Source organism: Tribolium madens, unplaced genomic scaffold (genome assembly GCF_015345945.1).
Source record: "Tribolium madens isolate multiple individuals breed KSU strain unplaced genomic scaffold, Tmad_KSU_1.1 Scaffold_7;HRSCAF=85;Tcas5.2_LG10, whole genome shotgun sequence".
NCBI classification, from domain to species: domain Eukaryota; kingdom Metazoa; phylum Arthropoda; class Insecta; order Coleoptera; family Tenebrionidae; genus Tribolium; species Tribolium madens.
Window position 1 is genome coordinate 8,011,989 of NW_025401050.1, and position 15,293 is coordinate 8,027,281.

Sequence of the window (15,293 nt, forward strand, 5' to 3'; positions counted from 1 at the left end):
CGCTACTCCTCAAGGGTGTTTTAGTGCGGTTGTAACCGTTCAAAGTGTGGACGAATTCATGATTGAGCATGTCAGAATATTTGTTCACACCTAATTTAAACGAAACTAAACCTTGTGCGTACAATTTGTTGTGTTTGGCGACTTTGTGAGCGTTTTCCATGAAGATTTTCATTCGGAAGCGTTCTTCGGTTTCGCTTTCGTATTGTTTTTTATGAGTCACCTGAAATTGAACATTGCTTTTTAAATACATATTATATTAATCCACTACAGCAAATAATGATGAATATCACATAACGTATGGTCCTAAAGCTTTGAGAATTTTTTAGATGGTTTTTATTTATACCAAATGGTGTTTAAACAGGTTGCTGCTGGAAGTAAAGTATGACAATTAACTTGTTTATGTTATGGCAGTTTAGTTGTTTCATTCGGGTTTAGAAAATGTCTTATAAGCTAGATATTCATTAGGACATTTACAATCTAGTTGGACAAATACCTAAACGTGAAATTGCTGTAATTTATAGAGAACAAAACATTTCTGTAACAACAATTTATCGGACCATAAAAAAATGTGAAGAGGGTATACCCCGTGTTAATGTGTTAAAAAGTCCTCGACCCAGAATTTTGTGGGAACAAAGAATGATTAAAGCCATTAAAAAAAGTTAGAGTATCACAGCAAAAATTAGGTCGAAGATTGGCTATTTCAAAGACCATTTATATTCAAAGATATCTTTCCAAACTCAATGAAGTTTTTCTTCAAAAATATTTTGTATTGTTTTAGTGTAAAATTCGATGTATTTGTAAGGAAATATAAATCACAGATTGCATGTTTTTTTGTAAGACAAAGTGCACTACTAGAATTTAATTTATAACAATTTTGCTTCTAACGCTTACGCCAAATGCTTATTAACACTTGAAAATAATTTGTGATAAATATACAGGATGTTTGAAAATGCTTCTTATTCATATGAAGTTGAAACAGTGACAGTGACATAGACAGATTTGTCAAATTAACGCCAAAAGACTTCAAATCTACAAACGACAGGACATGCAACGGAAAGCACAAAAAATATAAAAACAAAAGAGAAAAAGCTTTAAATCTGAAGCAACTTTAAACTTTTTTTAAATTTGCAGATGAAACATTTCTATAGATTTTGACTTTTTTCTTCTCTAAAAGTTTTTAGTTAAATAACTATTAAAATGTGCAGTATAATTTATTTGTTTCACTTTTTAAATTAGCTAGAAAATTTGTTTATAACACGTTTTATAGGAAGCGAGTTAAACATTAAATTAACTATAATTACCTAAATCTTCTGTATTGCGTACAAATTAAAAAAAATAATAAAATGCCAAAACAAATTAATTTTATTTTTATATCGATTTATCGGTTTATTTATTTTTTAAAACATAGTCACACTATATTATTCAAATAAATAATGGGTCTTTTTAAATTTGGCGTCAAAGCTAGTCGTGAAAGTTATAATGTAAACAAATCACCGAATTGAAGTTATTGAACTGATATTTAACACTTTGTCAAATTATTAAACATTGTGATTCACGACAAACTCGTAGTCACTCCCAATAAAGTTATTAGTTGTTCATATACAAAGGTTTTATTACTTATAATTTTGTTTTGAATAATTTCTCCACTGTTTTTTCAATCTTTCGAAAAATAGTAATATGTTTTCGTAAAGAAAATAGTGTTTAAAATATTATTTTTCATCTTTTTTTAAAATTAACATTAGAAGTATAATTATCATAATTAGATTTTCATTGTCTTGAAACAGTTTTCATTATTTATAAGACTCGTAAAATAGGTTCTCTGAAACGCTTAAAACTAAAATATGAAGATGAGAAAAAATATATTATTACAAACAAAATAAAAAACTAAAATAATTACCAAAAAAAGTAAAAACCATAAGAATGCCACTTATTGTTTAAATTGTTTATTAGATAACTATTTTAACTGCTTTACTATTGTTACTTTTGAACACTTTATTAGTTAATACAAATTAATTTTCCTATAGTGGTCAAACTTCAAATGTTTAACATAAAGTTAAATAAAAAATATTATCTATAAGAATTTTAAAATTATGGAGGTTTAAATTTTGCCCTTTGACCCTATTTATTTCTGTTGAAAAAATAATTTCTTTTGCTACAGACTGTTATCTTATCTTACTTGGCATTTTTCTTTTTGTTGTGTTTTTATAAAACATCCTGTAAAATCAACGCATATTTGAACCATTTTTAAAGCGACCAAAGTCCAGTGGGTATAAAAGCCGTTCAAAAATTACAGGTAAAAACAGGTGGTTACCTGGTATATATTGTATTGTTCCAAAAGGTTCCATACTTTCAGAGAATGGTAAACGCAAACAGGTTAAGTATGAGAGAAAATTTCGGTTGATATTATGAATTTTTTGTATTACTATTTAAACTTTACTTGTTTCACACTTTTGAGTTCACTCAAATCGATTTTCTGCATAGGTGTTGATCAGCAATAAATATTTATATTTCATCATTGTATTGTGAAACAACGACACATATATTATTAGCAAAAAAAATCAATATTAATACAAAAATGATAATTTATCCAGTTTATCATTTCGTATCAAAATCCATTAAATAAATATTTATAAATATAAAAGTTTTAGTAAACGTTCAAAGGTTATCGATACGAGATTTCTTATTTTGATACAACATTTCATATAATTTATTCGCAAATAATGCGTCTATTTTATTCAGTTAGGGGAAACACCGAGGACATATTGGTACTTCCCACTTAAATGAGTGCCCCGTCGCTTAGCAACAAAGTTAATTAGTTAATTGTATTGCGTCTACAAACAATAAATATAAATTTCATCATTTGGTACAGATAAATTAAAAATAACTGGTTTTAAAATTTCATGAACAAAGAAACTGCATCTAAAATTGCGATTTCCGGAATTTTAACCTTGAATCAACACAATTTTATATCATGATGGCAAAGAGAGAGCAAAAATGTCAATAATCGAAGATAATGCAAAAGAATCTCAAACAATACTGACCTTGAAAGCGCCCCATTGCTCCTGGACTAGGTCGAAAAAAGACACTGCCTGACTGATGCCAACCACACAAAGTGCCACAAATATCAGGAACTTCATATTTCTGTAAAATATCAATGCATAAGTTAGTAATATAATTAACTGCCTTTTGATGGAAAAAAGTAGAGTGGTTTGTTTCAAATTAACAATTTCTGATCCAACTAATAATATTAAAATGAAAAAAAGCATAATCACCTTATTAAAATTTGTTCGAATGCTCTTTTCCCACTCACACCAAAACTTGAAGTGAGTAGAAAATTTTAATGAGTCAAATTTGTTTTGTACATAAAAGTCAGCTGACCAGGAAGTACCCCCACCAACAAGACCAGTGACATGACGACTAACATGACGGTCATAATGTCCCTATTTGGCAAAGTGAAATCATTGTTCAATAATGGCTAATCAGTTAATAAATTAAGTCAATTTTTTTGTAGCAACATTCATTTCAATTGTTAACGAACAAAAATTTAGATGAAACGAAAAAATTCAAAATTTAGGCAAATCTAGGGTGTTCACTATCTTACTATTGGCACCGACTGATGGTTCACTCAGTGTCGGCGCCTTTGATGTCGCTATTCAGGAATCTGTGACCTCGATTGAAAAGCACATAGTGCTCATCTCCCCAGAGCGTAGAGTTTACAGCCACAACCAATGGTAATCTGACATTATTGACAGTGACAATAGTAAACAAACATGAAAGTTTAAAAATTTACTTGAATAAAAAGGATAGAGATACATTTGCTGCTTCAATATTGCGCAGGGGAGAACACAATAACGTACAAACTAAAATTTGAATCGAAAATTTATACTGTTTGGTAGTAATAAACCATTGCTTATTAAATTTCACGCTTTTTAATGAAGTGTTGAATCTTATATACAAGTCTCAATGCAAAAATTAAAAATTGCAGAAATTATTTAGCTACTTTTACATTAAATGTATTTTTTCCAAAAAATAGTATAAATGTAAATCATTTTATTTTTGTTTTCTGTACGGCACGTCCCGAAACGCCTTTACATTTTAACAGAACAGAGCTGTTTTTTCGAGAGTGAATTTTAACTCCTTTAAATACAAAAAAAAAAACAGCTAACCAGCTCGAAATGCTTTGAAACTCAGCAGTTTCACGAGCCGAAAACGAATTTTACATTTTTTAATACAGGGTGTTTCACATAATTTTACGAGGTCTGCGCCTGTAAGATGCAATCAATAATACATATTCCGATACGAACTCCATTACAAATTTTGAAAAATTGGATAATCTTCTCTAGTTTGTTCACCCTTTCAAAAATTACAACGTTTTTTAGTTAGTTAGTGATTAAAATAGATAAACTACAATTATATTTATGCCGTCTGCAGTTTATGACTATTAATAAAACAGTGATTAGTTTGACAACTACTGTCATGGGTTTCCAAAAATTAAATAATTAAATGTCTATTTTTTGTATCCAGTGTTCTGTGATTTTTGTATATTTGGGTGCGTACATTAGGCACAAGCCTTGCAAAGTTATGTGAAACACCCTGTATAGGTATCTTAAAAACAGAATCCTTTAACTTTTTTTTTTCAAAAAGGTGTGAGAACATCCTTAAGAAAAATTTTACTTCTAGGCAAAAACACAGTTAATTTCTATTCATAATTTAATAAATAGTTATTTTGACGTTTTTCATGTTCCACATGTTTTTACTTTCATTTGCAACGGTGGACTTGGGTAATGTTTGAATTACTTTGTGACGTTGTGACGTCAGGATTACGCAGTTCGGAACTGTTACGAAATGGTTTTTGTGCCGTTTTTGCAGAGATTATTACAATAACCCGTCAATCTTAGCCAAGCTCCTGTACAAGTCGCTTAAATTGTAATAATTGTCTGGATAAATTATTTCAGTGCAAAATTGTGTTGAAATGGAAGCTGTACATCAGTGAGTGTGTGTTGTGTATTCGAGTGCCTAATAGACATTTAGTAGTGAGCGATTTATAAAATTTTGAGTAATCAATGGGAACAGTTTTCGGGGAAATAGACAAGACAATCGTGCTACAAGTAACTGGATTAAAGGGTAAGTCAACATTTTTTTTAGAAAAATCAAATTTAAATTTTATTTAACATTTTCAAGAAATTTAATAAATACAGTGCAAATTTTGTGCTTCTTTTTATTTCAGTAGGTCCGTTCTATAAGATGAGAGAAACCGTTACAAATGGTAGCAGAAAAAGATGCCATATAAAGTCAGTGCATTTGAATTTTTTGTTTATTGCAAAGTGAAGTGCAGAAAACGAGTGCAAATTTACTTTTACAATAATTTTTAACCTAGCAACGTCCTCGAGTATTATAAATCGCATAATGTTCTCGTTATATTAATAGCTATTATATTGTCATGTCACGCTTACGTTGACTTAAATGTGTTATATCAGGATATTTATTATTCAGAATTTATTTTAACATAGGATGATTGCGAATAAAATAGTATCGAAACCTCGCTCTAGAACAGGTAACCAACGCTCAGTTGTAATGAAGCTCTTTTTCTTGCACGGTTTGTAATACACTATAAATTTTAATTTTATCAAGTTAAGGTTGATGGTAATTAAAATAAGTTAAGAGGTTCTTAGAAATCGTACAACTTTATTTGTTCACAAACGAAAAAACTACATCTTAAAAAATACAAAAATCACAATAGAACATAAATATGTAATAGTTATTCGAGCCTACAACCCTACATAAAAACACACAGCCAACCTAAACTAATGGATAACTAGCTAGAGTGGCAATTCCGCAATTATTATTCCGATTACGAGCCATCTTGATATACCCTTGATCCCCCCAACTTTCCCCCCACGAATTTTTAACCAACCAATAATCATTACCATCTTCATCTGTTCCATATCCTACCACCAAAACCGCATGGTCCAGTTGCTCCAGTTTCGAACTGCATTCGGGTTCGTAGTACACACCTTCGGAATATTGTTGGAAACTCGGATGACTTGCATCGATAGCAACTGAGATTGGTCCAACTGTAGCAACAGCAGCTTTGAGTTTGTCTTCATCTCCAGATTCGATATCGACAAATCCGCGATCGGTGGCTCCCTTGTTTCTAGGCTTGTAGTGACATTTCTCATCTTCGGCTTTGTATGGATAAGACTGTTCAGTGTCAATTCCACCATTGGCTTTAATATAACGAAAAGCGTTGTCCATGAAGCCGCCGTTGCAACCGTAATTTCCGAATTTCTCCGTACAGTCGACCAAGTTTTGCTCGCTGAGAGAGACCAATTTTCTGGTTTTGCGGTAATGCTGGCCCTCGAGGGATCCCGTCTGAAAGAAATTACTAAAAATAAGCAAAAAAAATCCCCATTTTCTTTTGGCAAACTTGCCGCACTGAAACTCCAGCAAGAGGCACATTGTCCTTGATCCTTGACAGGTGTYACCGCTCCACGTTTTCTCCAATCGACTTGTTTTGGCAATTCGACATTGGCCGGTGGGATGAAAGTGATAGATTCCTCCAATTCGCTACTCCTCAAGGGTGTTTTAGTGCGGTTGTAACCGTTCAAAGTGTGGACGAATTCATGATTGAGCATGTCAGAATATTTGTTCACACCTAATGTAAACGAAACTAAACCTTGTGCGAATAATTTGTTGTGCTCGGCGACTGTGTGAGCGTTTTCCATGAAGATTTTCATTCGGAAGCGTTCTTCGGTTTCGCTTTCGTATTGTTTATTATGAGTGACCTGAAATTGAAGATTGATGTTTTAACTACATATTATATAATTAACTACAGCAAATAATACCACATATTTCAAATTTTAGAATTTAAAATGTGTAGGATATATCAAATATTTAGTATTTCAAATTTTTATAGTTATTTCTTAAACTTTAAAAATCGACTTCAATGCCTTGTTACACTAATAGTCATTTTACGCAGTAGAAAACTAAAAGGATTGTACCCAAAATAGACAATGTACCCCAGGCTCGATCAACTGAAGAATTTTAGACAAGTGTACGACATGAGATAGGAAGTCAGAAATGAGAAAAAAATTGAGACGTCGAACTTGGAGAAATCGATCCTGCTTTTGCCCAGAGAATGGGGCAAATCAGAAAAAAAATTGAGAGCCATTGAAGATAATAGCCCATTATCAGTAATTTGATTATGGATTATTTATTGTTGTTCATACTATCAATTGTTATTACATTTAGTTTAAAAACTAAAAAAGTTTTAAAAAAGTTACAAACATCTAAAAAATTTCCAAAACTTTCAGACAATGCGTTCTTTTAAAATTTATAATCTTTTTAGTATTTAAAATACGTAGCATATATCGAATATTTAGAATTTCAAATTTTTATCGTTATTTGTTAAACTTTAAAAATCGACTTCAGTGCCTTGCTGTACTAATAGCCATTTTACGCAGTAGAAAACTAAAAAGGATACCCCAAGTTTATCGCAATATGATATTTATAATGATGATACTGAACATTTTTTGCTGTGTAAATCCCCTACTGTACAAGTCAAAGTTCAAGTGATAAATAATTGAAAAACTGGAAAAAACACCGATTTACTCAAATATTCTAGGCAGGGGCGGACTGGCAAATTTTTATATGGAGTGCTAAGTTGAAATGAGGGCCCAATATACAATACAACAAAAATATGTAAAAAAACTACTTGTCACTTAATGTAGTAATTTTTTTGAAGGAGTTTGTTTCCTCTATTGAGATTGTGACGTCAGTTGAAATCATGATAGTTTAATAAACGAAAATAAAATTTTTAGATGAACGTCTTCAGAGGCTGCTTGTAATTTTAATTTTTGTTTTTCTTTTCGTTTCTGTGCACCAAATTTATACTTATATTTAGATTTTTCTATTATTTATGCCCACTAATAATTAAAAAAAAATAATTAAAATTAAATTAATATAAGTAAAAACGATATTTTATATCGGTTAATTAAAAAATGTGTGGCATAATTTTAATTACGAAAACCCCTCTACAATTGAGAATAGATAGTCAGTATTTATTGACCACGTCAAAAAATAGAAAAATTACAACTTTCCAAAAATCGGTATGAAAAAATGATTTTCTGGAAATATTTTTGTTATCGTTTACCCGATTATTATTAAATTTTGCATGTTAAAGGACAAAAAGACACTCTTTGATTTGGTGTAAACGGAAGTCTTGTAGAAGCTATCCATTTCCGGTAGCAATAGGTCTTCCCAGTTTTGGGATCATAACTTTTTTTCGGCTTATTTATTTCTGTTTTTGATATAGCCCAATCATTTTTTTTATAAAAAAAGTAGTTTCATATCGCCAAAATGTTCCGTTCTCGAGTTATTTGAGTTTAAACTAAATTGTACACTGTTCTGCAAAATCAGAATTTATAAATTTTGAGCGTACCTTGGAAACAATCCATTACGAATGACATCGCTGTCAATGCTGTCATATTTAATGTAAATTTCATTAAATCCAACGGAACATTTGTTTATTTCTTGATGATTATAAAAGCTGTAATTTTTCTATTGCTTGATGAGTTGAATTAATAAATACTGTGCTATCTATGCTCATTTGTAGAGAAATATTCGTGATTAAAATTATGACACAAATTTTTGAATCACTTGTATAAATCCACGCAGAATTTTTCTTACATACCTACGTGTAAGACCTTATAAACAAAATTGAGCTAAAATCATTGAAATTATAGAAATTATAGTTTTATTTGTTATGATGGCATTTTTTAATTCCTTCAAACTAAACACACTTAGCTTCTGCGAAAATCGCGGTTCAGCACTTCATGAATTAGCTCTATGCATTGTGGAAAGTTTATTTACAAATTTAAAATTATTGATATTATTTCAATGAGCTCTTGACATAATAAGCCTACCTAATTGGGGGCCCGTAAGACTCGAGGGTCCGGGGTGCTGTGGCACCCCGGCACCCCTGACCAGTCCGCCCCTGATTCTGGGTTTTGCATTTTTAATCCCAATCTACATTTATTGCTACATTTGTTAAAAATGTCTATTTTACAAAGCCCGAAAGTCCATTTTTTCTTCAAAAATATTTTGAATTGTCTTATTAGTGTAAAATTCGTTGTACCTAGGAATTTATTAATTTAATAAATAAAATAGACATGTATAAGTAAAAATTACAAAACAAAAATTTCGGCTAATAAGGCGGACTCTGAGAAAGTGCCCCGAATGCTAGCAGCATTTCCACGTTGAATTGCAAGGTAAATCTTCTCAAACAGGTATTGTTTAGCTTTTTTTTTCGTCAGAAACAGATATCAGCTTTTTACCAATTATATTGAGGAAATCAAAAGCTTCCTTAGACCAAGGGCCTAAAGTTTCAAAAGCTAAACCTTTAAAAATATAATTCGAAGAAATGACTTATACTTGTTATGTTTTCGATGACATGCTATTTCAGCAGCAGAACCTGAGGTTTCAGAAGTTTTTCATAAATAACTGTCGGCAAGGGTATCTACAACGGTTTCATCCCAAACTAAAGCTTGTCCTTTATACCATGGAACAAGTGTCGAACCATCAGGGCGCTTACCATCATCGCGGGACAGGCCCTTCGGCTCCAAAGTTGAATTTATATATGTATAGATGTTAATGTACGGTGAATTTTTGAATTAATTTCCGTGTGTCTTGAAAATCTACCACTGCTTTTCGGACAACTAAGACCATGAATACAAATACCTAAGGGAATAGAAACCACAGATTGCATGTTTTTTTGTAAGTGTGCTACTAGAATTTTATTTATAACAATTTTGCTTCTAACGCCAAATGCTTATCAACACTTGAAAATAATCTGTGATAAATGTACAGAATGTTTGAAAATGCTTCTTCTTCATATGAAGTTGAATTGCGATGTGACAGATTTGTCAAATTAACGCATAAAGGCTTCAAATCTAAAAACAACAGGACACGCAACAGAAAGCATAAAAAATATTAGATATAAAACAGAAAAAGCTTTAAACCTGAAACAATTTAGACGTTTTTTTAATTTGCAGATAAAACATTTCTATATTTTTTTTAAAAGATTTTAGTTAAATATCTATTAAAATATGCAGTATACTTTATTTGTTTCACTTAGCTAGAAAATCTGTTTATAACACGCTTTATAGGAAGCGAATTAAACATTAAATCAACTGTAATTACCTAAATCTGTTAAAAATAAACCGCCAAAACAAGTTTATTTTTATGTATCAATTTGTTTATTTTTTAAAATAAAAGTCACACTGAATTATTCAAATAAATAATGGGTGTCTTTTTAAATTTGGGGTCAAAGCTAGCTTTGAAAGTTTAAGTGTAAACAAATTACCGAATTGAAAAGTGACATTTGACATCTTGTCGGGCTTATTAAACATTGCGATTCACAACAAACTCATAGTCACTGCCAATAAAGTTATTAGTTGTTCATATAAATAAGTGTTAACACTTATAATTTTGTTTTGAATAATCTCTCCACTGCTTTTTTCACTCTTTCCAAAAATAGTATTATGTTTTCGTAAAGAGAATTGTGTTTAACATAATTTGTTTATCATTTCGTACCAAAATCCATTAAATAAATAAATATAAAAGTTTGTTTTAGTAAACATTCAAAGGTTATCATCAATACATTTCTTATTTTCATACAACATTCCAAATAATTCATTCGCAAATAATGCGTCTATGTTATTCAGTTAGGGGAAACACTGAGGACATATTGGTACTTCCTACATAAATGATTGCCCCGTCGCTTAGCAACAAAGTTAATTAGTTAATTGTATTGCGTCTACAAACAATAAATATAAATTTCATCATTTGGTACAGATAAATTAAAAATAACTGGTTTTAAAATTTCATGAACAAAGAAATTGCATCTAAAATTGCGATTTCCGGAATTTTAACCTTGAATCAACACAATTTTATATCATGATGGCAAAGAGAGAGCAAAAATGTCAATAATCGAAGATAATGCAAAAGAATCTCAAACAATACTGACCTTGAAAGCGCCCCATTGCTCCTGGACTAGGTCGAAAAAAGACACTGCCTGACTGATGCCAACCACACAAAGTGCCACAAATATCAGGAACTTCATATTTCTGTAAAATATCAATGCATAAGTTAGTAATATAATTAACTGCTTTTTGATGGAAAAAAGTAGGGTGGTTAGTTTGAAATTAACAATTTCTGACCAATCTAATAATATTAAAATGAAAAAAAGCATAATCACCTTATTAAAATTTGTTCGAATGCTCTTTTCCCACTCACACCAAAACTTGAAGTGAGTAGAAAATTTTAATGAGTCAATTTGTTTTGTACATAAAAGTCAGCTGACCAGGAAGTACTCCTACCAACAAGACCAGTGACATGACCACTGACACTGTAATACTGTGTAGTACTGTAAATTTTAAACTATAATGAAAACATATAACTATAACTATCATGACAGTATTTTATAAACAACACTAAAATACCTTAGAAAATAAATATTATTGTTATGAGCTATTTGTTGGTTGAGAATTGGAGAATTTTATGTTTGTTATCAAATAGATGAATTAATTGATTTATATGTACCATTAAATTGTCTCCTGCCTCTTCTGTCATCAAACCTTTTTTTTGCAGATGCTTAACCAGATCTTTCAAAGACATAATTCTTTTCTGAAGATATCGATTTTTATTCTGCAAACGCTTGATTTTCCTGCTTTTCTTATCACATTCTGACTTCACTAGAAACAGAGTTCTTTTAATTCTTTGAGGAGTTGCAAAATCTGATGGAGATATTTCATTCACATAGGTTCAGGAAATCGACTCTTTTTGGGAGTTACAGCTAAAATAAAAAACAAAAATTAAATTTTAAAATTCATGTCAAAACTCTCAATTTTTACCATTGACATGAGAGCATCTTGGAGAAGTATTTCTACAGGTCTGACTAGTAGATTCAGGTTGACGCTGTGGACATATTGAACTGGTTCCATAGGATGTGGCACCAACACTGAAGGTACTGCATTTGATTTTAAAAACAAACTTCGACCTCCTTTTTCTTTTGCTTTAGGATCAATGTAATCTTCACTGGTGAAATGTGCAGAACATATACGCAAGTGAGGATACTCATCTACCATTCCTTCCAAACCACAAATTTTGATCCATAAGAAACGTGTTTCTTCTTTCGCTGGTAAACTGAAAAATAATAATTAATATTAAGGAATGTCTCCAAATTGGAATTTGTAATCATACCTATGCAAGGAACGCTGCTGAATTTTTGGGGGGTCATGAACTCGTTTAGATGGTCTAAAACCGCACAAAAAACACACTTTACCCATTTTCACAAATGAATTACAAAAATTTTGCCGCTAAAGATTACAACTACGACCACGCTTCGATAAGAAATGTTATGTCTTCTTCTTATTCTATGGGTTATGTCGGTATGATCCACGTATGATCTGTTGATCAACCCTGTATGATCGCTGGTCGGTAATGTATATGTAGATTTGAATTTTCATATTTTCGGTCATAATATCCGTATTTGGCAAAGTGAAATCATTGTTCAATAATGGCTAATTAGTTAATAAATTAAGTCAAGTTTTTTGTAGCAACATTTATTTTAATTGTTAACAAACAAAAATGTAGATGAAACGAAAAAAATCAAAATTTAAACAAATCTAGGGTGTTCACTGTCTTACTATTGGTACTGAAATTTTTATTTAATTTAGTTATACATTAAATTTATACTGTTTGGTAGTAATAAACCATTGCTTATTAAATTTCACGTTATTTAATGAAGTGTTAAATCTTATTATTGTTTTTTTAAATAACATTGTTCATAACCAGTGTCGCCAACACTCCACAGTTGTGAAAACATGGCGGAACAATTTGACGTTTCTGCTGAAAGGCGTAAAGTTTTGGAAGAAAATGCTAAAAGAAGAACTGTTCTTCGCAACTTCTTTTTGAAACAAGTTTCGGACCCATTCAGACATGCATCGGGTGAAGGGGGCACTGTGGTAAGTCCAACTTCACTTGAATTTGATTGTTATGTCATACCTAACCTAAAAATAAATTGTCTGGTTTTTGATAAAAACACAATTTTAGGTCATAATTATGGGTAATAAAGTGGTGTTTTTTTAATGAACTTGCAAGAGTGGTTTTTGTAAAGAGGTGACTAGTGAGAATTGCAGTAATTGTGTAATTTTGATTTTTAGGTTAGGTATTGTATTTGTAAAACTGGATTTAAAAAGAGTAAGACTAGAGTGAGTCATTTTGGTTTTTATTCAACTTAAATGAACTTGCTATTATAAACCATAACTTGGAAAAAAAATCAACTGCTTTATAAAATTGGGAGTGTTGCAGAAGTTGCAATACCACAATTATTACCATGATTACGTACAAGCCTATAGTAGCCTTCTTCTCCCCATTTGCTCCCCCAGGAATTTTTAATAATCCAAAAATCATTTTCATCTTTCGTTCCATAACCAACCACAAGAACCCCATGATTTAAATCTGGAACTTTATTATTGCACTTTTCGTCCAATAAAATTCCCCCACTATAAAATTGAAGTTCTTCGGTTGCTTCAACAGTGGCGGCAACGGGCCCCATCATAGCTATAGTATTCTGCAAGGATATTTCGTCGTTGGCGTCAATATCGTAATACCCTGTGACGGTTGTAACTGATTTTGAAGCGTCAAATCTACAAACATTTGATTTCCCTTCGTATGGGTAATCATTCTCCGACATTATTCCTTGTTGACTGACGTAAGAATAAGCATTTGTCGCAAAACCCCCATTGCAACCATTGTTGCCGAAGTCTGCGGAACAGTCGATTAGGTTTTGCTCACTCAGGGAAGTTAATTGGTTTGTTTTGAGTGCCAGTTGCCCTTCAACAGCCCCAATCTTCGACAAAAAAAGTAATTTAAACATTAGGATTTTAAAAATAATCTTACAGCACTGAAACTCCACGATGAACTGCAAGCTGCTTCATTTTTAACTTCGCTAACTAATCCGTTCGATCTCCAATCGACTTGACTTTCATATTGTTCGATTTTTGTGCTGTTAATTTTTTTGAGGTTTTGGTAGTTTTTTTCTTGCTTTGTTAATTTGTTACGATTGATAAAAGCAAGAAATTCGTCTGTTGTCAAATCGCTAAATTTGTTCATGGCTTTGAAATAAGTGACTTCTCCGTTTTTGAATCTCGTATTGTGTGCTTCAATTTTGGATAAGTTTTCCCTAAATATTGCCAGTCGTTTCACTTCCTCTGTTTTAGTAGAATATTCTTTATTGTGAGTTTGCTGAAATGAAATGTTACCACGGGAAATTTTTTGTAACACTACTTACTTTGAATTTTGACCAAGTTTGGTCATTTATTGTTCTTTGGGGTGATGCCAGTGTGGCACTTACGGTTATTAAAATGATAACAAATGTCTCCATTATAGATTACCAGGGGATCAGAACTGTCGAGAATGTATGGATTAACTTACAACAGAGTGGTTTTTAAGTAATGTGCTATCGGTTGTAAATCTTATTTATCTTGAATTTTCAGAATATTGCCAAACTCTTATTTTGACATGTGTTCCTAATTATTTGTATGATCTCAATATTTTTTTGTTTTACAGTTTCTTTCTGTTCTCATTTAAACAATAAATTTGTTAATTATTGAATAAATGATTAACATAAGTTTACTACATGAATCTTCATAAACAAACAATGTTATTTTTTTAATATGTAATATCTTGGAAGTAATATTAATGTAAAATATGAAATTTATTTCTTTTTGGAAAGCAAGTTATTTTAAAAATGTTAATTATTAAGTCTATTCAAAGGGGTTATTTTCTTGTTGATTCTACAGTTTCTTATTTTTTTAATACAAACAGTGTGTCTCCGGACAGGTGAAACAACTCTTTTAAAAGATACAAATTTTTTGATTTGATTAAAGATTAATTTCTAACATAATTTTAATTTTCAAAAATTAAGTATGCTTTGGAAATTTTCAATAAAACTATTTTTTATAGAGTAAAGTGTCTTATGTGGCAAATACTACGAAGAGTTATTAAGAAAAGTTGTTTAGAATCAACATTTGGGTCTCTATACCAAATTTCAAAATTATCGGTCAATTCTGATTTTTTATTTTTATTTTTCAAGGTAATTGCTTTTTATAAATTAACATAAACGTTAAAAATGGATTTAGTACTAATAATCAAAATGTAATTTTTATTAAAAAGCTGTTAAAAATAAAATTCTTTCATTTGTGAATTAATAGAACTTAAAAAAAAATTAT

General features: G+C 30.8%; 5 protein-coding genes across 5 annotated transcripts in view; 1 reads left to right on the plus strand and 4 right to left on the minus strand.

Moving 5' to 3' along the window:
* The window catches only part of LOC123010192 (cathepsin L-like), a 4,598-nt gene extending 1,170 nt beyond the window's left edge, over positions 1-3,428 (minus strand). Inside the window, exons 1-3 of the mRNA XM_044406891.1 lie at positions 3,273-3,428; positions 3,042-3,141; positions 7-220 (exon numbers count right to left, since the gene is read on the minus strand). Coding sequence (XP_044262826.1) covers positions 7-220; positions 3,042-3,137 — 310 coding nt within the window. The 5' untranslated portion in view covers positions 3,138-3,141; positions 3,273-3,428. The remainder of the gene's footprint in view (positions 1-6; positions 221-3,041; positions 3,142-3,272) is intronic.
* A 2,237-nt stretch (positions 3,429-5,665) lies between these two features.
* LOC123009807 (cathepsin L-like) lies at positions 5,666-11,400 on the minus strand. Its single transcript, XM_044406327.1, has 4 exons — positions 11,258-11,400; positions 11,027-11,126; positions 6,432-6,785; positions 5,666-6,372 (listed from the first exon to the last, which is right to left on the minus strand). The coding sequence occupies exons 2-4, from the start codon at positions 11,120-11,122 to the stop codon at positions 5,800-5,802; spliced, it is 1,023 nt and encodes a 340-aa protein (XP_044262262.1). The 5' UTR covers positions 11,123-11,126; positions 11,258-11,400; the 3' UTR covers positions 5,666-5,799.
* A 124-nt stretch (positions 11,401-11,524) lies between these two features.
* On the minus strand, positions 11,525-12,514 carry LOC123009818. Its single transcript, XM_044406337.1, has 3 exons — positions 12,262-12,514; positions 11,913-12,204; positions 11,525-11,854 (listed from the first exon to the last, which is right to left on the minus strand). Exons 1-3 carry the CDS (start codon positions 12,345-12,347, stop codon positions 11,849-11,851), a joined length of 384 nt encoding a protein of 127 aa, XP_044262272.1. The 5' UTR covers positions 12,348-12,514; the 3' UTR covers positions 11,525-11,848.
* Positions 12,515-12,851: 337 nt separating this feature from the next.
* The window catches only part of LOC123009819, a 36,003-nt gene continuing 33,561 nt past the window's right edge, over positions 12,852-15,293 (plus strand). The window contains exon 1 of the mRNA XM_044406339.1: positions 12,852-13,025. Coding sequence (XP_044262274.1) covers positions 12,885-13,025 — 141 coding nt within the window. The 5' untranslated portion in view covers positions 12,852-12,884. The remainder of the gene's footprint in view (positions 13,026-15,293) is intronic.
* Positions 13,267-14,472, minus strand: LOC123009808 (procathepsin L-like). The gene is made up of 3 exons (XM_044406328.1): positions 14,354-14,472; positions 13,963-14,307; positions 13,267-13,912 (listed from the first exon to the last, which is right to left on the minus strand). The coding sequence occupies exons 1-3, from the start codon at positions 14,444-14,446 to the stop codon at positions 13,349-13,351; spliced, it is 1,002 nt and encodes a 333-aa protein (XP_044262263.1). The 5' UTR covers positions 14,447-14,472; the 3' UTR covers positions 13,267-13,348.

What these genes read in the sequence shown, in the direction of transcription:
- LOC123009808 (XM_044406328.1), bottom strand. Translation starts at nt 14,446, where the DNA reads ATGGAGACATTTGTTATCATTTTAATAACCGTAAGTGCCACACTGGCA. An exon ending in AAACTTGGTCAAAATTCAAA is followed by an intron (nt 14,308 to 14,353) that starts GTAAGTAGTGTT and finishes ATTTCATTTCAG; the next exon opens with CAAACTCACAATAAAGAATA. An exon ending in CATCGTGGAGTTTCAGTGCT is followed by an intron (nt 13,913 to 13,962) that starts GTAAGATTATTT and finishes TTTTTGTCGAAG; the next exon opens with ATTGGGGCTGTTGAAGGGCA.
- LOC123009818 (XM_044406337.1), bottom strand. Translation starts at nt 12,347, where the DNA reads ATGGGTAAAGTGTGTTTTTTGTGCGGTTTTAGACCATCTAAACGAGTT. An exon ending in CAGCAGCGTTCCTTGCATAG is followed by an intron (nt 12,205 to 12,261) that starts GTATGATTACAA and finishes ATTATTTTTCAG; the next exon opens with TTTACCAGCGAAAGAAGAAA.